The sequence below is a fragment of the Pimephales promelas genome, chromosome 2 (genome assembly GCF_988280905.1).
Source record: "Pimephales promelas chromosome 2, fPimPro1.hap1.1, whole genome shotgun sequence".
NCBI lineage: Eukaryota > Metazoa > Chordata > Actinopteri > Cypriniformes > Leuciscidae > Pimephales > Pimephales promelas.
In genome coordinates this window covers 33182014-33206314 of record NC_142770.1, presented here as the reverse complement: position 1 = coordinate 33206314, position 24301 = coordinate 33182014, and the positions used below count along the sequence as shown (strand labels likewise).

Below are 24301 nucleotides of genomic sequence, written 5' to 3'. Positions count from 1 at the left end.
TCTGCACTACATGACGTCACCGAAGTGTGGACTCTGAGGAAGTCCGCAAGTTCGGAGTGTGCCATTTGGGACAGGGCCAGAGAGTAACCCTGACGGCACTCGTGAGAAAATGAAAATTACCTACATAATGAAAATTAGCTACATAATTAAAATCACAAATATGACTACATTTAAACATTGTTCAAATACATAGACTACTGAGTTACTCAGGGGCGCAACTACCCAGTGTCAGAAGTGGACCTCTGTTTCTCTAGGGAGGTTGGGGGGCATGCTCCCCTGTAAGACAATTTTGTGTTCTTTAAAGGTTAAATTCAGCAGTCTGGTGCGCTTTGAGAGTTCAAAATTAAAAGCTCCAACCCATATTCAGGGTGCAAATTAAACAAAGAAAAATTCAAACCTTAGTGTCTGTCTACAGTACACTACTAGGGCTGGGACAATGCATCTATCTCCAGATTCGATACTTTGGTGCCGATACGTTGCGATTCTACAATATTGCGATTCGATATTGAAATGTATTGTGATTTTGTTTTTAACACTAGACTATGGGGAAAAGTTCAATCATATACTTACACAGACTGTACATGATGTGTAAGATGAGTCGTATTTACAAAAACAATTCATCACATCTGTGAGTTTTATTTCAGGAGTATCATACAGTTCTACATTCTCTTGAATAAATAATTCAATATCAAATACATTTTTAAGTCACTTGTCGTCACCTAGTGGAGAAACAATGTAATGGATAAATGTGTTGTTTTAAGAGCCAAGTTTCTATTAAAAGCTCTATTTACTCTATTGTGATCGCTACCGTAGACATCAGTGTTTATATTTGAGCTTTAAACTTTTACGCAAAGCGCGTGAATCAACTTTTGATGTGCTCGACCCAAGTTTGAATCCGCCTTTTGCCGAAGTCTCTTCTCTCTTTTCCCAACACATATGAGAAGATGTAAAATGTATAACCTAACATAAAGGTCTCTAGCGTTATGTTTTGCCAATGAACTAATATCGAAACCATGATATGGCTTTTCGCCGTTATAAAACAGCACAAGACTTTAAGAATAGGCATCAGTGCTGGGTGAATTAAAGAAAAGTGTGCACTTTGCTCACGCAATCATCATGGTCATCTGGTGTTTTCTCCTAAATACAAGTTCAAGGGTTTATTTCTTGCAAGTGAAGAAATAAGGACAAAAGTATTTTAATTTGCCTATAGTAGTGTAATTTAGACTAAAATATACTTTGAAATATTCATTTTCCTTTATATAGTACATTTATAGGCTATATGGATTTTACGTCATAGTAATAATTATATAAATCATTATTACATTATTATAATAATTGTTTGGCATCCTAAAACACCATTGATCATGTAATATAGACTGAGACTCTCATATTTAAAAAGATGTTTGAGCCGTCTTTATTGTCCTGGTACAAATCAATGCTTTATCTTTGTTTAACGAGCAGTTCATGGGTTGAAGCTCTTAATGTTGATCTCTCAAAAAACACAAGACTGATGCATTTAACCTTAAAATGTACAAAATTTTCTTGCGGGGGAGCATGCCCCCGAACCCCTCTAGAGGAACAGTAAATCAGTAAAACTGTAAATGCTATATTAAGGGTCGACCCAACATAGTTTTACAAATTCATATAAAGAACAACCATTTATTAACTTTACTCCAGTATAGTACAACAAAGGTAATTTTAAGTCGGTAGAACTGTAAATGCCATATTAAAATGTCCTTGGACAAAATATACATTTGGCCTGCTTAAGAGGGGGCCTACAAGACATTGTGCCCAGGGTCCTCTGAACTCTTAATCCGGCCCTGTTTAAAAGACCTTTCGTGAAGCTGTTTAATAAACTCTCTCTGGGTCAGCAGCAGCGGCAACACAGATGGATAACGAAAAGTTAATCCTCTGTTGGAGCAAGAGTGGCGAACTTCTGTCAACCTCGTCTGTAAGCAACGACAAAAATAAGTAAGGGTTAATGCCCGACGAGGTGTCCATTGTCAGGTTTTAATGGACGACGGCGAGGCGTGAACCGGCTGACGCGCAGCGGAGGACTGTTGCCTCCCAGTCCGCCGAAGTCCATTAAAACCTGACAATGGACACCTCGGAGGGCATTAACCCGCTTCTACCATGGTCACTTGCCAATAAAACATTTTTAAAACATTAGTTTATATTTTAATTAGGCTAAATCTAGTTTTTACACATAATAACTTGCCTGACGGTTTATTTAGCAACCGGAGATATTTATAGTCCGCTCAGCTTGTAGAACCCTACAGTTTTTCATGAAACACAAAGGTAGGCATAGTTATTTTTTTTTATTACACATAATAATTATAAGGCGGTTGATACCGGCTCTCAGGCTCCTTATAGGCTTGAAACGCTGTACTCTCCTCCTGCCTTGGTTGTCTGGACAGCTGCGTAAAACTCCCGCAGGGTCTCATTCAGAGCAGCAGCGGTGTAATTTTCAAAGCTGGAGTCCATTTCTTTTTGAACAATAAAGTCTTTGAGTGTATTTACTGCCCATTTCGTATTTTTTTTCGTGTTGATCTCATCTTTTTCATCTTCTATTTGATTAAATTCTCCCGGTGTTAACTCTTTGTCATTTCTCCGTTTTATTTAAAGTTTTTCTTTCTTCGGCAGCATACCCGTCGTCAAAGTTGTCATATTCTCCATAAATGTTAAAAGAAATAACGAAGTCGCTCATTGTTGTAGACCATGGTATAAAATAATTGTGGTAAGGTTCAGAGGAGGTGATGGAAGAAGACAAGAGGTCGGCGAATACTGGAGCTTGTGTGCTTTATTAGACAGACAAATACTCTTTCCACAGCGTCTCAGCGCTTCACATTAAACTCAATAGCACAATAGAACAGACTCTTTCCCGCTGATTCACAGCTTCCTTCGGACTCGAATGGATCACTCTTTCCACAGCTTATAGCTTCCTTCAGACTCGAACAGTTGAACAATATCCAGCTCACAGTGTCCACACACAAGCTCCACTCTCTCTCAATGAAGCGTCCAACTGGCCTGCTTAAATCCTCTCCCAACGCCAATCAATGAAATCACAGACTTTAATTTAATTTGAATCAATATCAATTCTGGAATAAATACAAAAAATATTTTAAAATTGTGAACCAGAAAATTGTGATAGTTATGTGAATTGATTTTTTTTCCCAGTCCTAACACACACACACACACACACACACATTCTTTAAAATGTTTACAAATACAGTAAACACACACACACACACACTTAATCTCACTGTGATGAAGTGAATCTTGGTTCAGTGTGGGTGATGGAAGAAGACAAGGGGTCGGCGAATACTGGAGCTTGTGTGCTTTATTTCAATAACTCAGTCCACGGTGCCTCAGAGCTCTTAACATCAAACCCAAATCAATCAAACACTGTAGATCAAACTCTTCCTGCTGCATACAGCTTTCTCCGTCTCAAGGGCCTTTCACACAGGACGCGGAATGCGCTGCGCTTGCCGCTCTGTTCAGCGTTGCCCTTCAGATACAACGTGATTTGCGCGTGACTTGATCTGACTTGATATGAATATTATATATATATATATATATATATATAAACATCGAAATCAACACACGAGCTCAGTTCTTTTTAGAATAAAACATTTATTCAAACACTAAAGCTGACACAAAGGAACAAATTATATATATAAATATATTTTAAAAACACCTGACATGCCAAATTGAATGGAGATATGTCTCCATGACACAGCTTTTCTGGTGATGTCCCTATACGACCTCAAACTTGTAACATAAAGCTCGGGAAATTCCGACACACACAGTACTAGCCGTTCGTCCATTTTGATTCCGTGTTTGTTTGGATGTCCCGTTTCTATTGGCCGCGCTGGTAATCGTCACAGAGCGCAGCGGCAAAAGTTAAACTATTTTGAACTTTGACCGCGGCATGCGCGCGAGGACGTCAATGGTGCGCACCGCTGCGCTTGCGCTCAGGTCAGCGCAGAAACAAAACGCCTTCGCTTGGCGCAAGCCATTGAAATGAATGGGTTTCATAGCGCAGCGCATACCGCGTCCTGTGTGAAAGGCCCTTCAGACATCAAACTCGTCCCGCTGTTCACAGCTTCCTCAAAAAAGGTCACGGACCAATTCGGATTGTTTGTACACAGCTCCGCACACAGCCACTCAAGCTCCAGGATCTCTCTCACAGCACTGTCCACCTGGCCCGCTTAAATGCGCTCTCCTCCGCCAATCACTGAAATCACAGACAGGTGTTCATCGTTTGAACTTGACCCACTTCTCCTCACTCGCTCTCCCGCTGCAGACACCGCTGAACCACACCGCCACACTCACACACACTTAATCACACACACACGCTCACACACATTGTTGGGTTTCCATGTTTTATGGGGATTTTCCATAGAAATAATGATTTTTTTAATAGCTATAGTGTGATTATTATAATTCCTTTCTATGTAAAGCTTTTGAATTACTGTTTGAATTTTCCTTGCATTTATTTTGTGATTATTTCCTCTCTATGTAAAGCACTTTGAACTGCCATAGTGTATAAAATGTGCTATATAAATAAACTTGCCTTGCCTATGTTATTTATAGTTTAAGTGTTGTGTTTATCTCTGGATATAGGCTTAATGTGTGTCATTGTTCTCTACAGGTTGTATGATTGTGGAGTCACAGATGAAGATTGTGTTGCTCTGGCTTCAGCTCTGAGATCAAACCCCTCACACCTGAGAGAACTGAATCTGTCTGTGAATAATCTAGGAGACTCAGGAGTGAAGCAGCTTTCTGATCTACTGGCGAATCCTCACTGTAAACTGGAGACACTGTGGTAAGATCATCTCTACCATAAAGACTCTGAGTGAATAAATTAGGTCACTGAAAATCAGAGAATGTCATTAAGTGCTTTAATACAGCCTTTATTTGACATTAATTACATCAATATTAAGAGTTCTTTAAAATATTAACAAATACATTACACACACACACACACACACACTAGGGCTGGGACAATGCATCTATCTCCAGATTCAATACTTTGGTGCCGATACGCTGCGATTCTACAATATTGTGATTCGATATTGAAATGTATTGTGATTTGTGTTTAACACTAGACTATGGGGAAAAGTTCAATCATACACTCATACAGACTGTAGGGGAGCGCGGGGTAGTGTTGTGACGGTGAGGATATTTTCGACGTGTGACAAAACCGGTAATACTGGTGTCTCACCGGCGGGGGCTTTTAAATCGCTAATTTAAAGGCAAACGTAAAATGCGCACGTTTTCACGGGCATACATAACGGTGCGGTAGTGCGGGAAAGAACTGTTTTGTTATTGTGCCCTGAATATGCGCTAGTTTGAAAACGAAACTAACTTTCACTTTTAAATTAGCGTCAATTCATCCTTCGCTTGGAGTTTGATTGACAGACATGATCTGACAGGATCAGTCAGAAAGCAGTCAGGAGTAGATTAACGTCGGTGGAACTTGACTTTATCAGACAATCTGTCACGACACATTAAAGAGCCACAAAACGGTAGGCCTATTGTTTGATTTTCTTTGACTGACCAAATTTGAAAGTTGAGACTGTTTCATATTAAATATTACCTGCTCGGTCCTGTCTGTTAACGCGTTGTCAGTGTCCTCTATTTTTCACTCCTCGAGAACATGGGTTGAATCCCAAATCGCCCCCTAACCCTCATTAAAACAGTTTCATCAATTCTCGATACTCGATACCGACGAACTCGATACCGACGCGCGTCTTTTCTGTGGGTTGAGTGTGTGTTAATAGGCAGGATTTAACGACTACTGCATAATTGCGTTCAATATTTTTAAGGCTTTAAACTTTTTTTTTTTTCACATGACCACCGCGGTGCCGCGGTGGGCATGTCATGAAACCGGTGTTGCGACTGAACACCGGTAACACCGACTACCGCGGCAAGCCTAGCGCGGGGCACAACCTAACGCGGGGTTAAATGTAACACGGACATTTTACATAGTTCGTCAGGATCAAGCAGGATGTCTTTCTGATCTTTTTCTCTCGCTGCCAGAAGACGGTCTCCCGCGAATTTGCGGAAAGTTTTGCTAATATTTCGTGAAGATACTGGACAAAGAGTGTTCCCTTTCGTAGTCACTTCGAGTTACGTCAGAAGTGACGGAGATTGGGGGATTTCGCATAGAAAGCCAATCCTCTTCGAGTATTTAAACACGAGCCAATGGCATGCAATGCCTTGGGGCTGCGGAAATTTGCATAGCGTACTCCGCCCTACTCCGTGAGTATAAAAGGAGGAAGTGAACGCAACCGCAGTATGTTTTCGCTTCGGAGCCAAGAGAACCTCTTCACTCCTAAAAGCTGATTCAAGACTCTTCGAGACGAGCGTCCTCTTCAGTGTTGGTGTGACGGCGGTACCCAGCGAGATTCTGCATTGCCTGCGATCTGTGCAGTGGTCTGCCAGACTTTGCGCTTCTCCCTGGTAGCCTCAGCGCTGAAAGAGTGAATTTCTCTCCTCTCTGTAAAAGAGCTGCACGCGGCACGTCTTTTTAAAGATGGTTCGCCCGTGCCCTTCTGGATGTGGTAGATTTCTATCGTCATCTGATGGTCACGAACGCTGCTTTGTATGCTTGGGCATTCAGCATGCTGCAGCAGCGTTCGTGGATGACTCATGTTCCTTTTGTGGGAGCATGACCATCTCCACACTGAGGTCGCGGCTCAATGATCTCACTAGAGTGAGAGCCCCGGTCCCCCCTACTCGATCGGCTTCCTTCACGAAAGGGGGCCCGTCGACCCGGGGTCCGGGCGATCTAACGGTGACGGTGTGGGATAAAGCCCCGACGATTCCTCGGGCCACACCTCCCGCCTCAGTGCGTGAGCCAGCGAGCGCTAGTTCGACTCGGTCGGTTGTCTCTTCGGCGGCACCGGCCGCTTCGAGCGGCGCTCCAGATGATGATGCGATGTCTATCACGGCATCACTAGGCGGGCTTGACTCCTCGGGAGAGGAAGATCCGGCTGCGTTGCCTCCTTCGGGAGTCCCAGCGTTGTCCGCGTCAGATCCCGAGTTGACGGCCATGCTGTCTCGAGCCGCTGGGAGTATCGGGCTAGAATGGAAACCTCCATCCTGCCCCGATCTCTCGCGGATGGATAATTGGTTTTTGGACAAGGCTGCCGCTGCAAAGCCACGGCCGACTCCAATACCTTTTTTCCCCGAGCTGCATGCGGAGCTTTCGCGCTCTTGGGGGGCTCCTTTGTCCACTCGAGAGCGCGATCTCTCCCCCGCCTTTCCCCCCCTCGACGGCGGGGCCGCCCGTGGGTACACTGGGATGCCTCCGGTGGAGCGCTCTGTTGCGATGCAACTGTGTCCTCAGAGTGCTTCCACCCGCGGTCATCCTAAGCACCCATCCAAAGCCTGTGGGTTCTCGTCTGCTATGGCGGCGCGGTCCTACAGAGCGGCGGGACAGGCGGCCTCCGCTCTGCATGCTATGACCACTTTGCAGGTCTTCCAAGCGAAGTTGCTCAGAGACATGCACGAGGGCGGGACTGATCCGACGGCATTTAAAGAACTGCGGTCCGCCACTGACCTTGCTCTCCGGGCAACGAAAGTGGCCGCTCGCGCCGTCGGTCAGGTGATGGCCACTAGCGTGGTTCAGGAGCGTCATCTTTGGCTCAACCTGGCGGATGTGCGGAGCGCTGAGCGGACTCGTCTGCTTGACGCTCCGCTCTCCCAGGTTGGCCTTTTCGGCGGTGCGGTGGAGGACTTTGCCCAGCAGTTCTCCACTGCTCAGAAGCAGACGGAGGCCATTAAACATATCCTGCCCCGGCGACCAGCTGCTGCCTCCACCCGGTCACCGGCACAGGTGCCTCCCCCTGCTCGCCGCCGAGGACGCCCCTCTGCGGCTCCCCCCCCTCCCGCTCGGCCCCAGCAGCAGCCTTCACCCGGGCCCCAGCGTCGAGGAGGCCGCAGACCGGCGTCACAGCCCCCTCAGGCCGCTCGCCCCGCTAAACGCCAGGCCAAGCGAAGATCCTGACACGGGCAGCTCAGTGTTGATCTCGAGTCTTTCACAGGAGGCGGTAGCAGGCCCCCTCCTTCCCCCGGTGGAGGGCCGGGGGAGAATCTTTTGTTCTCAGCTCCCCGCTGCTCACCCACGGGTGGGCAGCACCCTGAACTGGTTAAAGAAAGACTTGACATCCTCACTGAGCTCACAGACTGGAGTGGGTGCCCTCGATGCCTCAGTGTGTCAGCCCACTCACTCCTCTCTGTCTCGGAGGGCGCGGAAGGGTGCGTGTGTCGTCCCCGGGCTACGCCAATCCCTTCCCCCTCTATCGCCAGACCCCCGGCAGAACGGACCCCCGTGGAACGCTCCGCTTTCCCTGGTCCCTTCCGTCGGGGAGCGGGCTTCGACGCATCCGAGCGGGGTCATCCCTGCACGCGTGCCAGTCGACCCGCCACGCTGCCCCTCCGGGGGGACGTCTGTGGTTCACATGACCCCGTTGGCTCACTTCCTGGAAGCCTGGCTAGCGCTTCCCGGGGTATCCCGCTGGGTCATCAGAACGATCAGATTCGGCTACGCGATTCAGTTCGCACGGTCTCCTCCCCGCTTCAGGGGAGTTCGCTCCTCGATAGTCGGTGGCAATGCCCCGGTCCTGAGAGCGGAGGTTGCTACCCTGCTGGCGAAGGGTGCAATCGAGACGGTCCCTCCAGCCGAGGTGAAGTCCGGGTTTTACAGCCCCTACTTCATTGTCCCCAAGAAGACCGGTGGGTTACGACCGATCCTGGACCTGCGCATTCTGAACCGTTCTCTCCATCGACTACCGTTCAGAATGCTCACGGCCAAACGCATTTTCGAATGTGTTCGGTATCAGGATTGGTTTGCAGCGATCGACCTGAAGGACGCGTACTTCCATGTGTCCATCTTACCTCGACACAGACCGTTTCTTCGGTTTGCCTTCGAGGGCCAGGCATATCAGTACGCTGTTCTCCCATTCGGGTTAGCTCTGTCCCCTCGCGTCTTCACGAAGATCGTCGAGGCAGCCCTTGTTCCCCTTCGCGAACACGGGGTTCGCATCCTGAATTATCTCGACGACTGGCTAATCCTAGCACACTCTCGAGCTCAGCTCTGCGAACACAGAGACCTGGTGCTCCGGCACCTAGCCCGTCTGGGCCTTCGGGTCAACCGGGAAAAGAGCAAACTTTGCCCCGTGCAGAGGATCTCTTTTCTCGGCATGGAGATAGACTCGGTCGCCATGTCCGCGCAGCTCACGAACGAGCGCGCGAACTCACTGCTGACTTGTCTTCGACAGTTCGAGGGCAAGAGTGCGGTTCCACTGAAACTATTTCAGAGGCTCCTGGGGCATATGGCATCCGCGGCCGCGGCAACGCCGCTCGGTTTGCTTCATATGAGACCGCTTCAGCTGTGGCTTCGCGATCGAGTCCCGAGGTGGGCATGGCATCGCGGCTCGCTCCGAGTCCCAGTGACTCCGGCTTGCCGGCGAACCTTCTTCCCGTGGTCGAACCTCAGCTTTTTACGGACAGGGGTCCCTATTCAGCGAGTTTCCAGACATCTCGTCGTCTCCACGGATGCATCTACCACGGGTTGGGGTGCCATGTGCAATGGGCATGCAGCCGCCGGTTCCTGGACAGGAGCCCAGCGCCTCATGCACATCAATTGCCTCGAGCTGCTGGCAGTACGGCTCGCCCTGCACCGCTTCAGAGCGTTGCTCAAGGGCCAGCATGTGCTTGTCCGCTCAGACAACACCACGGCTGTAGCGTACATCAACCACCAGGGGGGTCTACGCTCGCGCCAGTTGTCGCAGCTCGCCCGCCACCTCTTGATATGGAGTCAGAAGCACCTGAGGTCCCTTCATGCAGTGTACATTCCTGGAGACCGGAACTGGGCAGCCGACGAGCTGTCACGGGTCCGTCCCATCTCCGGCGAATGGCGACTCCATCCCCAGTCGGTCCAGCTGATCTGGGAAGAGTTCGGGGAGGCACAGATAGATCTGTTCGCCTCTCGGGACTCAGCCCACTGCGCCCAGTTTTATTCTCTGACCTGGGGCACTCTCGGTTCGGATGCGCTGGCGCACAGCTGGCCACGGGGCCCACGCAAGTATGCGTTTCCCCCAGTGAGCCTCCTTGCACGGGTGTTGTGCAAGATCAAGGAGGACGAGGAGCAGGTCTTGCTGGTAGCCCCCTACTGGCCCACCAAGACGTGGTTCTCCGATCTCATGCTCCTCGCGACAGCACCTCCTTGGCCTATTCCTCTGAGACCAGACCTACTCTCTCAGAGACGGGGCACTCTATGGCACCCTCGTCCCGATCTTTGGAGGCTGCACGTGTGGCTCCTGGACGGGACGAGGAAGGTTTGAGTTCGCTGCCACCTGCGGTGGCGGCAACCATCACTTCCGCAAGAGCGTCGTCCACGAGACACCTTTATGCGTTGAAGTGGAACCTCTTCGTCAGTTGGTGTTCTTCTCGCGGAGAAGACCCCCGGAGATGTTCGATCAGTGTCGTGCTTTCCTTCCTGCAAGAAGGGTTGGAGCGCAGGCTGTCGCCCTCCACCCTTAAAGTTTACGTCGCGGCCATTGCCGCTTCTCATGAAGCAGTGGAAGGTAAGTCCTTGGGGAAGCACGACCTGGTCATCAGGTTCCTGAGGGGAGCGAGGAGGCTGCATCCGCCTCGTCCTCCCCTCGTACCCTCTTGGGACCTTTCAGTAGTTCTAAGTGCTCTGCAGAGGCATCCCTTTGAGCCTTTGCAATCAGTCGAGTTAAAGTTTCTGTCCATGAAGACAGCACTCCTGGTTGCATTGGCCTCCATCAAGAGGGTGGGGGACCTGCACGCATTCTCCGTTGACGAAGCGTGCCTAGAGTTCGGGCCGGCTTACTCTCACGTGATCCTGAGACCCCGGCCTGGATATGTGCCCAAGGTTCCCACCACTCCCTTCCGGGACCAGGTGGTGAACCTGCAAGCGCTGCCCCTGGAGGAGGCAGACCCAGCCTTGGCACTGCTCTGTCCGGTACGTGCTCTCCGCACCTATGTCGACAGAACGCAGTGTTTCAGGACCTCAGACCAGCTCTTTGTCTGTTATGGAGGGAGCCAGAAGGGAAGGGCTCTCTCAAAGCAACGGCTGTCCCACTGGATTGTGGATGCTATTGCTTTGTCTTACCAGCAGCAAGGCCGTCCGTGCCCCCTTGGTGTGACGGCCCATTCCACTCGGAGTGTGGCCTCCTCTTGGGCTTTAGCGCATGGCGCCTCGCTAACAGACATCTGCAGAGCTGCAGGCTGGGCGACACCCAACACCTTCGCCAGATTCTATAATCTGCGAATTGAGCCAGTGTCCTCTCACGTACTCGTTCCGGCCGGTACTGGACCCGCTCAGGTGTCTTCGCTTGCTCGCCACTCCACTCCCCGGACTGGATAAGTGCGATTTTTCTCTGTTCTTCCATTGAAGACTCGAGTCCTCCAGCACCGACAATGCGGGCTCCACTGCTGTGCTCTGGATGCTAGCTAGGTGCCTCCATGCGTACGGTTCCCCCTTGGTAACCGTCTCATGTGTATTATCCACTGTAAGACTCTCTGAGCAGGTGTCTTCCCTTGGCAAGCCATCTGCCAACCCTGGAGTTTAAATTGTTAGCCACCAACAGCTGGTACTCCAGTGTTCCATATGTGTTCCTATACCATATGAGTATTCTTAAGTCCTCCCTCTGGTAGGCATCTGGTAACATGTCCCTTCCGGGATATGTTTCCCAGTGTACCTTGGTAATCCTGTGTCAAAGTAGATCCCAAAAAAAAAAAAAAAAAAAGGGGTTCAGATTTTCGCAGGGCACTGGAAGACAGCCTGAAGTTGGCGTGATGGCACGGACCCCCAATCTCCGTCACTTCTGACGTAACTCGAAGTGACTACGAAAGGGAACGTCTCGGTTACGTATGTAACCCTCGTTCCCTGAGTAGGGAACGGAGACGTTACGTCTCCCTGCCACTTCTGCTGTATCGCTGGGTAGATGGCGAGTTCAGTCTTGGCTCCTCAGCGAAGACATACTGCGGTTGCGTTCACTTCCTCCTTTTATGCTCACGGAGTAGGGCGGAGTACGCTATGCAAATTTCCGCAGCCCCAAGGCATTGCATGCCATTGGCTCGTGTTTAAATACTCGAAGAGGATTGGCTTTCTATGCGAAATCCCCCAATCTCCGTCACTTCTGACGTAACGTCTCCGTTCCCTACTCAGGGAACGAGGGTTACATACGTAACCGAGACGTTTTGACACCATGCAAGTACATTTTTTCATCATAGATTTTTTTCGGTTTCTGTGTTAGATGTATACGTTTCTGAATCTAACTTTATATTGCCTTAATCACTGTCTTGTTGGCTCAAACATAGCACCGTTTTGAAACATGTCAGCAATTCCTAGCGACTGTTAGCTAGAGTTAAAATATGTAATACACACAGCGGGGTTGGTTGTAACACAATGTTACAACTAAGATGCCAAGTGTACAATGATAATCAAATGAAAACAGGGAGACACACAACTTTTCAGGTTTGAGTATACATTTAACTTTGTTGGACGTTCACAAACAATGTTGGAATTTAAAATGTTTAAAATTTAGTGTACTATGAATGATAACTTGATAAAAATGATAAAAATATGGCCTGTTTTTAATGCAATAAACCCTTAATTTTTATTTTAAGCTCATTTGTATTATAATGACTGTTATTATTATTATTAACCCCCTGAGCCCGACGGCATCGTTGACGATGCCACACGTCACCTCCGATAAATGTTTACATAACTCGATGACAGATTTATCGATTTTCTTACCGTTTTTTCCAGCAGAAAGCTAACGAGCTAGCCATCACGGGGGTGTCTTTCGGGTCTTTCTAGCCTTTACAGAAGGTTTTCTATCCAGCCTGGAACTTGTGCTTCCTTTCAGAGGTTTTCAGCAATAAATCCAAACGCTTTATGTCAAACTTTGATACTCTTGAAGTCCATAATTCATAAATATTCCGTCATTTTTGCCGCTAGCTCGATGCTAGCGGACATTCTGGATATCATGTGATGTTTTCACGTGATGTTTTTTGACCAATTACAGGCTGATCCGTCGTAAACATTGGTGTGCGTCATTACGCATGAACCAAGCGCTGATATAGTGTAGAGAGATAGAGAGACTCACGGAGACGGGCGATTCACAGAGAAACACAGAGAAATGGACGTATATAAAGCGCTGGTCTATTTTGGTGCATTGCAGGATGATGGATTTTCAGGAGAACAGAGCTTTTTGACAGATGAGGAACTAGATTACCAGGATAGACCCAGCTGAAGTGCCAATTATTTATTTACTGTAAAAAAGTATTATAGTAGTATAAATGTATTATAAAAGAATAAAAAGAACATAATAAATAAAATAGAAATGCAAAACCTGTGATGTGGCCCTCTGTGTGATTGCTGATAGGAACTGTTTTGAGGCTTGGCACCAGTGAATTTCATGAGGCCCCAAACGCCTGGACTTCTTTTGGAAAAATGTCAATAGTTTTTGTTCTGTACAAGTTATAATGTTTATTCCTGTGCTCCAGGACTCCAAAGACATGAACAAACTATTTTCCAGAGGAAAATTGCTTAGCTTTTATTTATTTGTGTGTAATTTCAATAAATAATTAAGTGATTCCATTTCCGATTTATTTTTTCATTTGTCTTTATGGTCCCATAACTTATTTTACATTCAGGTGACATCAACGTAACACAAATATGCTGAAAGTTCAATTTGTCCTGAAAAAAAAGAGGTGTGTCAATTGTATGTGCACCAAAGGGTTGATATTTTACAAGCTTTTTTAGTAAATGACACCAGACGGAAAATTTATTGTAAAAATACCCTTAGGTCTCAGAGGGTTAATAATAACAATAATTGTACAGCTGCCACACACAAATCCAATTTAATTGCAATTACAATATTTTATAATTTTATTTATTATTATTTTTCGCAAAACTGTGCTGCCCCTTTCTATGTCTCTATCCATGATATTGATCCATAATAGAAGGAGGATTGGATGAGGGATGGATGTATGGATATCTGTCTATACAGATGCACAAACAATATCAAACTATTCAAATAAAATTTTACTGAATTATGTGTGTTGCACACAAGTGTTACAACTAACCCCTCTGTCTGTTACAATTAACCCCGCATATGGGGTAAGTTGTAACATTTGCACTTCTGACACTTTCAGTGCAACTGTACGAAAATGGTAGGTCCTAGAAAAAAACTTTAAGTGTTCATTTGTAGCAGAGATGTGTATGTTGCTTGTGTAAAAAAATATTAATCTAACCTAATTATTTTTTAATTAATTGAGCCAAAATCAAAACGCGTTAGGTTGTGCCCCGCTATCCCCTACATGATGTGTAAGATGAGTCATATTTACAAAAACAATTCATCACATCTTTCTGAGTTTTATTTCAGGAGCATCATACAGTTCTACATTCTCTTGAATAAATAATCCAATAACAAATACATTTTTAAGTCACTCGTCACCTAGTGGAGAAACAATGTAATCGATAAATGTGTTGTTTTAAGCGCCAAGTTTCTATTAAAAGCTGATTTACTCTATTGTGATCGCTACTGTAGACATCAGTGTTTATATTTGAGCTTTAAACTTTTATCCCAGTACTTCCATGATAATTTTAACTATTGTATCACAGAAATATTGATACTATTATGAGGTTTAAAAGACCTTTTGTGAAGCTGTTTCATGACAATTCTCTCTGGGTCAGCGGCAGCGCCAACACAGATTTAAAATGTTGCGATATGATTTGGTCAAAGGTTTAATAGACAGAGGAACTGGAAGAAGATTGTGTGTGTGTGTTTGAATTGAGATCACAGTATTTTAAAGATGAATCGTGCAGCTCTACTGCAGATCTAACGACCTGTTTCGCAATTTGACCTCAAAGTACTCTGGTACGATTTGTCACTCTAAACTACGCAATAACCCGGTGATGCCTCTGTGAACACACAGTCCTCAAATCAAGCAACAGCAAAAGAAGAAGAGTTCGACCAATCATAGCGCTCGCTTCATTCCCCAAATAGCAAGCGGGATGATTGACAGATGCGTAAGACCTATCATTAAAAAGAGACTGAAAATCGACAGCAATAAAGAATCCCGCTCGATCCCCTTCCACTCCCGCCATCTGACTGAGTTCATAAGCGAGGACAGTAACTCTACAGTAGTCACGGTACTTCTGATCGCATGGATTATCTTAAAATACTCTTATTCATGGTCACTCAGATAAGAGGAAGAATAATTCAGCCATGCAAATTATAAAACGCTCAAGCAATGCTGAACAATAAATCTAGATAAATTGCCCCCAGTGTTGCCAACTATTTCCAAAGGAAAGTAGCTAATGCCTTCCCTAAATGTCGCTAGATGAGGTAATACGTCAATTAGCTTATTCATGACTTCATCGCGTCATTCTTGTGTTCTGACTAATGTTTTCTCTCTAAATTCATGCTCACATACTGTATTTTAATACAATATAAAATAGCCAGATGTCCAATAAAGATGTTCTCCTTTCCTATAGTTTTTTTTGTCAGACAATAGAACGAGTAGCAATGATATAGTGAATGCCTACATTTTTTATATGTGTAAATGATCTGAATTAAGAGTTCGGGAACTGGATGAACTAAAGCTCTGTGATAGCGAGTATTACAAGTAATAAGCACAAAATTAAAATGGTCAAACTAAATTCTTGATATCTAAAATAAAAGCGCAGCAGATAAGTGATGCGTCAGTGAGAAACACTGCTGATTCCCGTCTGTCAGCGGCCGTGCGCTCAACAGAAGAACGAGCCGCTGCTCCTCTCATCGTTCACTGAACAGGGGAGACGCAGCGAGAGAGAGAGAGAGAGAGACGGCAGGGAGAAAGCAAGAGTTCGCGTTCGCACCACTGACAACATCTGGAGGAGACTGAGCTTTGACCAAAGAGGACCTAGATTTGGCACTCGTCACTTTTTTATGTCACTAAAGGGTCTGAAAAGTCGCTAAAAATAGCAACAAAGGCGCTAAGTTGGCAACACTGATTCAGTCTCACGCCGCTTCCACGGGTCCACTTGAAAGGGATATAGCGACTGTAACGTCACACGCTGGAGTGTCTTTGAGAGCCACCAGAGAAAAACAATGACGATAGTTTGGTGAATCGATTTTTTTTCTCCCAGCCCTAACACACACACACACAGACTTTCCTTAAAATGCTTACAAATACATTATTAAACATGCTTTTATTTTATCTATTTTCTATGCAAAGCTCTATGAATTGCTATAGTGTGATTATTATAATTCATTTCTATGTGAAACTTTTGAACTGCCATAGTGTATGAAATGTGCTATAGAAATAAACTAGCTTTGCCTATGTTATTTATAGTTTATCTCTGGATATAGGCTTAATGTGTGTCATTGTTCTCTACAGGTTGTGTAAATGTGGAGTCACAGATGAAGGTTGTGTTGCTCTGGCTTCAGCTCTGAGATCAAACCCCTCACACCTGAGAGAACTGGATCTGTCTGATAATAAACTAGGAGACTCAGGAGTGAAGCAGCTTTCTGATCTACTGGCGAATCCTCACTGTAAACTGGAGACACTGGGGTAAGATCATACATGACTCTCACATTAAACTGTCACTGTGAATACATAAATTATAATCAAATGGAATAAAATTCAGGGAAATAACTATTACATTAATTACAAGCAAAGCTATTGAAACAACCTTATTAAATTCATGAATTCACCTTATTAAATTCATCCTTATTAAATTCATGAATTCTGTTCATATGATGTAAGAGGATTAATATGTATAAAGCGTTTGCTGTGTTTCTCCTGCACTGTGAGTTCATGTGTTTGATCTGTAAATGCTTGAACACATGAGCTGCTCCTCATTAAGCTGAAACTGCAGGACTGATAGTCACACTGAAAAACACACTCTGACATCATGACATACATTTAACACCCTTTACTTTAAACACACTCAATCTCAGCACAGTCAGGATTAACAGTCCATTCACTTTAATTTCAGGAGGAAACTGGATACTGTGGAGATTTCTCTCCAGGTTTAAAATCTACATTATGTCAAAGTCACAGATTATGACATGGAGAAACACTATAGTCCATCGATGACATGTCAGTGTGTGTGTTATCAATGAGACTGTGTGTTCTTATCCTATGAGAAGACATTCCTCTTGTTCATGACAGCACATGGTGTTTTTCTGTGACAGACGCTTCAAACTGTAAAATCCCGCAGTAGTTTAGAGAGGCGTTCATGGGTCGCAAGTTTGTGTGTCCATGGTGTAAGAGCTGAGGTGTGTCAGGCTTCCCCCGTGATGTGTCAGGCCGAGACTCGCTGCGGGTGTTTGGTTAGAAACTACCGACACAATCAAACTGTGTGTATGTGTGTGTGTGTGTGTGAGTGTGTGTGTGTGTGTGTGTATGTGTGTAACAAGCGTTTTTCTGAGGAGAGCTATTAGAGTTTCTGTCTTCTCTGTCACTCTCCACTCCCCCACCCCCCCACACACACACAACACAGCTGACTTTTTTCATATTAATTTACATAAAATCATGCCCATCTATTTAAGTCAATCAGACAATTGAACTCCATCCCATGTCCACATTCGTAATTTGTCTTCTGTAATGCAAAGCCGTGCACCCGCTACACCCTGCTCAATTGAAACGTATTGAGATACGTAGGAATTAATAAAAAAAAGTAGAATGGAAAGAGAAATGAGTAGTGTAAATAAGCAATCAATGTTTATAAGAGGAACAGATGGAAATAAATAATTGATATTGTCAGATCAACTGACTGGAATGACATGGACATGTCTGTGGTAAAACATATTATCGAGTGTGTTGAGAAACCCCTGGTACATGTATGCAATTTGTCTCTTTAAAATGGCATATTTCCTAAAAAAAAATGAAAATCACTAAAGTTATACCCATATATAAAACTGGAGATAGACATACCTTTTCAAATTATAAGCCCATTTCTTTGCTTTCACAATTTTCAAAAAATATTGGTAAAATTAGTTTACACAAGATTAAAATTATTTTCTTATAAAATATGATGTACTAAGCAAGCAACAATATAGGTTTAGAAGTATTAGAACAACCTCACATGTGTTAAAAGATTTGTGGAGAAAATATCAACAGAAAATAAACAATACACAGTTGGGGTATTTTTAGATCTTAAAAAGCATTTGACTTTTTCTAGAGAAAAGGAGATCTAGAGATCTTACTAGAGAAACTAAAAAAAATGAAGCAAGAGGGGTAGCTCACTCTTGGATAAGTAATTATTTAGAGAAAAGGCATCAATATGTCCAAATAGATAATTGTAGGTCACAATTGGTGCAGGTAACATGTGGGGTTCCCCAAATCTCTGTGCTGGGCCCATTGCTTTTTCTGTTATACATTAATGATATATGTGAGGTTTCCAAAGTACTAAAATTTATATTACTTGCAGATGATACAAACTTATTTTGTTCTGGTGACAATCTGAAACAACTTCTGGATCCAATGGAAAAAGAAATGGTACTGCTAAATATTGGTTTGATTTGAATAAACTAACATTAAATTTAAAGAAAACAAAATGTGTTGTATTTGGTAATCGTTTATCGAATAAAATAGGTAAATGAATGATTAATGAAGTTGAAATAGAAAGGGTGTCAGCGATTACATTTCTTGGAGTGATTATAGACAATAATTTAAATTGGAAGGGACACTTAGCATGTTAAAGAAACTATTTAAAAATAATGCAATGAAACTAAATGAAACAATTTAAAGAGCGATAAATGAACAAACTGTTTTTGTTGTATTTGGGATGGTGCAAATGTACTGCTTAGGAAATACATTTTTTTTAGATTTGTTTGTCAAGATTATAATGTAAGACAATAATTATTTTACTTTTATTTTTTAAATTAGAGATATTTTAAATTTATTTTATCCTTAAAAAAGGATAGGCATTATAAGCAAGAGCTTCAGCCTACACCTGTTTCAGACTGTTGTAAATATACTGCTGTTTGTCAGCTTAACTGTGTTGAGAATAAGTTTTTTATCTGAAACTATCTATCTACAAAGCGTGCGTACGCCATAGCTGTCAACACTGAACATTGAAAATATCCCCCAAAATAAGGGATTTTTTTACACGATTCTTAACCACAAACTTTAAAAATAAAGCAATAATCATTAAAAGTCTAAATAATTTATAACTAGCCTACATATGTTCGAGAGAGAAAGAGACTGATATCATAGAGAATGTTTAAATACTAATATCAGCTTACGAGGGAAATGGAGGCGAAGTTAGTGCGATCAGAGCGCGCTGAAACGGATCAACTCAGCCTTGTAAAAATACGTTGCCTGGATACAATTTGGGTGGACTGAACCATTTTATGATAATTGAGAGGGGCAGAGGGGCCCACGGACGTTTGTGTTTCCTAAACAAAATAATTTTTTGACACCAGGAAACAGCAAATAGAGTAATTTAAAGTTAATAATTTTAACAATCAAATATGATTTTTTAGAACCACAATTTTATTGAGGGCTTCTCTGGGCCCTCTCTTAGTCATGGGCCCCGAGAATCGTCATCGTTTACCCCCCCTTTACGGCGCCCCTGGACAGCATTATGTTATTTATAGTTTACGTGTTGTGTTTATCTCTGGATATAGGCTTAATGTGTGTCATTGTTCTCTACAGGTTGATTGGTTGTGGAGTCACAGATGAAGGTTGTGTTGCTCTGGCTTCAGCTCTGAGATCAAACCCCTCACACCTGAGAGAACTGGATCTGTCTGTGAATAAACTAGGAGACTCAGGAGTGAAGCAGCTGAAGGATCTGAGGGATGATCCACATTATAAACTGGAGAAACTAAAGTAAGAATAGTTCTTTACGATTTTCATCATCATTTTCATTTAAAGTTCAAATGGCTGATTTACACGCTAGAAATAAAAGTAATGGTTCAGATTCAGTAACACTGTGTGTGTGTGTGTGTGTGTGTGTGTGTGTGTGTGTGTGTGCGTGTGTTTGTATGTGTGTGTGTGTGTGTGAGAGAGAGAATATAAATTAGTGTAATTCTGCTCATACTGTTGTGACTGATTGTGAGAGTAATATTAATGTTATTTTCAGCTTTTCCCCTTTAACTGTGTGTGATAATCTGAGATTTGGTTTGATTTGATTTACTTTATTAATCCCCAGGGGGGAAATTTATATGTCACAGCAGCACATAATACAATAAAAATAAAATAAAAACATAACAATAACATACACAACAACAGGTCTTGTGCTCAAATATCAAATTTTCAAAGCATTATGACCATGATAATATATATGACCATCATCTGCATCATCTTATATAGCACTGATTGTAAAATCTAATTGCAGTTGGAACAAAAGATTTTCTAAAACGCTCTTTGTAACAGCGTGGATGAATTAATCTTGAGCTATGGGTACTCGCATAAAGCTATGAGCTATGGGTTGTTATTAACTGATATTAAATCTGTAGTGAGTGTAATGATGATTTCTGCTGGTTCTGGATCAGCTGTCCGTTGTGTGAAAGTGACCTTTCATGTGCTTTTGATTTTGTAAAGTGACTTTGAGCATCAGATAAAAGCTATATTATCATGTTGGAGAAGGAATTAATATAGATTATCTAGTTAGTTTTCTTATGTAAAGATGTGACAGATGTAATATCTCATACTGCATATGTGACTGTGTCTGTGTTTTATTTTAGGTTATAGATGACAGTCTGATGTTCTGCTGATCATCTGATGGTGAATAAGGATCCACTACAGAGACTCACAGTCAACAGAATCGACAGAGACTGAAGATACAGTGACTTCACTGTTAGAAATTAAGACTTCATTTAGATTTCAACCATCCTCTGACAGACCTGATGAGGCGGCAGTGAAACACCTTTTATTTCACAGAAAATTACATTTTCTCATTCATAGATTAACTTTTTAATTTGTATAATGCACAGTATATAAAAATGTTGGAGTTTTAGAGTAAATATAGATCCTGAATGTGTGTGTGTTGAACCAGCAGAGGGCAGGCCCGGTTCTGGAAACAAATCACTGAGGGTGCTTCTGAAAATAGTGAGGGTGCTCAAAATACATAGTTCCCACATGACGTCACAACATACGGGCATTTGCCGACCCGGCGCCATTGCTGAGGGCAAAACATTTGAAGAAGCAATACAAGTTGAACGAAGTGAAATGAGTTTCATGCTATAAAGTGAAAATGGTCATCTCCTGCTGGGTCAATGGATGATAAAATCGTGCCGGATGTTCAGTTAAATCTGGATTTTACACTATACCCGTCATTAGACTCCATGGATGTGAGAAGACTAAGCTTTTGTCCGAACAACGACGGGGATTATGGCTGGCGAGCATAAACAGGAAAGAAACTCACTCAAAACACGCAAGAATTTGTTTGACAAAAGCACAATGTTGTGTTTTATTGCGAGTGTAAACAAATATAAGGTAACACATTGCAGTTTGTATAATGTCCTGTATGAACAAAATGACGAGGTATTAAAAACTTACAAAACAACATTGTTTCCACTGTTTGATCTCACATTCCAGCATTGCAATCTCAGATTATGTTCCTAAAGATCCCGCGTATAATGTAGTTCCGCCGCATTAGCTACATTAATTAAAATGCACACGAGTTATTTATTTTTATATTCATGCACCGAACCATGACACCCGCAAGTACATGCATATTACAGAAAGGGTTAGGGTAACATTAGTAACCCTAATTATTACATTAGAGCAGAATCTCTGCAGTTTTTGCAAAGAAGTTCATACAGTTTCTGAGTTTTTATGTCTGTATCTGTTTTTTCTGTAAATGCCAGAGGTGTTAGAGACCCATTGAAAAGGAAATGTTTATTTTTATTTTTTCAAAACAAAGGTGCTGATTTTTATTTTACACAGGAGACTCATGCTTGTAATTCGGATATTTCTTTTTGGAAGAGTCAATGGGGGAGAAATATATGGTTTTTATTTGGGAGTAACCGGTCAGCAGGGGTCGCTATTTTACAGGGAAACTTTAAAGGGCACGTTATTAAACATTTAGCAGATTCAAGTGGGAGATGGGTAATACTGGTTGGTGATGCAGATCATTCCCAATTCATTATTATTAACATTTATGTGTGTAACAACAAAAAAGACAACAAGTTATTATTTACAACAGTAGAAGATAAAATTAGCCAGCTGATTACAACTTTTCCTACTGCCAAGATTATATGGGGAGGTGATTTTAATACAGTTATGGATGGAAATCTGGATAGACGGCCTCAAGAAACAGTTCTTCAGATGAGTTGGAGAATGTATGTCACAGGATGAGTCTTGTAGACATCTGGAGACTGATCTCAGTGTGTGTCGACACACCTGGCCAGGACAAAATGTCTCTCCTCTTGCCGTTCATCCAGCTTTATCTGCCCAAACTTTTGATTCACGTCTAGCACAGAAAAGTACTTTGCATTCGGCATTCTTGAGTCCATCTTCTGCTGTCAGCACTGGATAATGCTCTCTTTTTATTGCCAGATTCAGATCTTTAGGATCCACACAAATGTGCGTTTTCTTGGATGTAACTACAGGTTCAATGCTGTCGACCCATTCAGTCGGCTCAGTTTGCTTTGCGATGACCCCCATCTGCTCCATCCATGTAGTTCTTCAAGCACTTTCTCTCGCAGAGCTACAGGTCTCCTTCTTGGCGCATGCACAACTGCTCTGACATTTGGATCAGTTTGTATGTGGTGTTCTCCTGGTCAACAGCCTAGTCCTTCATATAGATCGCCACAATCCTGGAGAATGTCTCTGCTCTTTTCAGTTTCAGACAGTCTTTTAATCATGCCCATTTTTGACATGCAGATCGTCCTAGAATGACAGGTGCATCATGCTTCATTATTTCCAGCAGGATTTTGTATTTCTGTCCTTTGGACACACAATTTAGTGCTTTCTTGCCCAGTGGCGCCATCTTGTGTCCAGAATATGTCAGACGTTTGCAGCTTGACCTCTGCAGTCTCCCTGCTGTGTTTAGCAACTTGTGCTCTCTTTCTGATATGATGACAGATGACCACTAGATGTCCTCATAACCTCATATATGTAGAACAGATCTAATATGTCACACATCGAGTTAAATGAAATCTTAAGTCCATGTCCAACTCTACATTTTAAGGAATTTATATCTTTGATTTGATAGTAACGATTTACAATAAGGTTCATTTGTTCATTATTTCATGTATGAACCATGAGCAACACATTTGTTACTGTATTTGTTCATCTTAGTTAATAATAAAACTGTTAGGCTAATTGTTTATTCATGTTATGTCACAGTCAGTGTAGCTATTAACTAATGAGAACAAATACAACTTTTGATTTTAATGTTTTAGTACATGCTGAAATTAACTAAGATTAATAAATGCTGTAGAAGTGCAGTTCATGATTAGTTAATGTTAACTAATTTAACTAATGAAATCTTAATGTAAAGTGTTTCTGATTCATGATATCTAACACTTTCACACATATAATACATACATTACATTTACAACATCAACAAAACTAAAAATGAATTCCCCATAATGACCTTCTTGATTCTCACTGTTTTGTTTAGTGAAGTAAATAATATTTAGTAATATTATCATCATTTCCCTATTTTCATTTGTGTTCTGCATTCTAATTGTATCAACATAGTAATTACCACTTTATCTAAAACGTTCACACAACTACAATACTCACGTACACGCTCTCGTGAACGCGCCTCTTTTTACGCGCCTCGATCTCTCTCTCTCTCTCTCTCTCTCTCTCTCTCTCTCTCTCTCACGGCACACATTGAAAGTGAAAGTAAGTTCTGTTGATGACCCAGCTAACATAGGTCCAGCGGGCCACCGGCGGCAAAGTTGGCGGCCCACTAGCGGCCGCCGCCAGTGGATCGCTGGCGTTTTGCTCATCGTTATTCTAGCGGACCACCAGCGGCAGCCGCCGCTGTCCCGACGGTGGTCCGCTACCGAGCCGCTGGTTCATAATGAGCGTTTCCTGGCGGACCACGGTCGGTCCACGGATCATTTTATGATTTTTTTTTTGTTTTTTTCATTACTGGATAATAATAAATAATAGTTAAATTAGATCCAATTTAGGCAAAAAATAATCAAAAACAAAGTACACAACTGCTGATAGCCATTGTAAATTTACATTTTATTGGATAGAAGGCACAAATGGATAACATACAAAATAAACACATGGAAATAAACATAAAATAACATATACCAGGGGCGGCTCGCCCATAGAGGGCGCTGGG

At 43.2% G+C, this 24301-nt stretch overlaps 1 protein-coding gene and 1 pseudogene across 1 annotated transcript in view; one reads left to right on the top strand and one right to left on the bottom strand.

The window, feature by feature from the left end:
* Window positions 1-22419, top strand: part of LOC120479122 (ribonuclease inhibitor-like) — a 33755-nt gene extending 11336 nt beyond the window's left edge. Inside the window, exons 4-7 of the mRNA XM_089132865.1 lie at window positions 4655-4828; window positions 16435-16608; window positions 19702-19875; window positions 20733-22419. Coding sequence (XP_088988991.1) covers window positions 4655-4828; window positions 16435-16608; window positions 19702-19875; window positions 20733-20739 — 529 coding nt within the window. The 3' untranslated portion in view covers window positions 20740-22419. The remainder of the gene's footprint in view (window positions 1-4654; window positions 4829-16434; window positions 16609-19701; window positions 19876-20732) is intronic.
* LOC120474894 (uncharacterized) overlaps window positions 1-24301 on the bottom strand; it is a 328303-nt pseudogene that overhangs the window by 175384 nt on the left and 128618 nt on the right.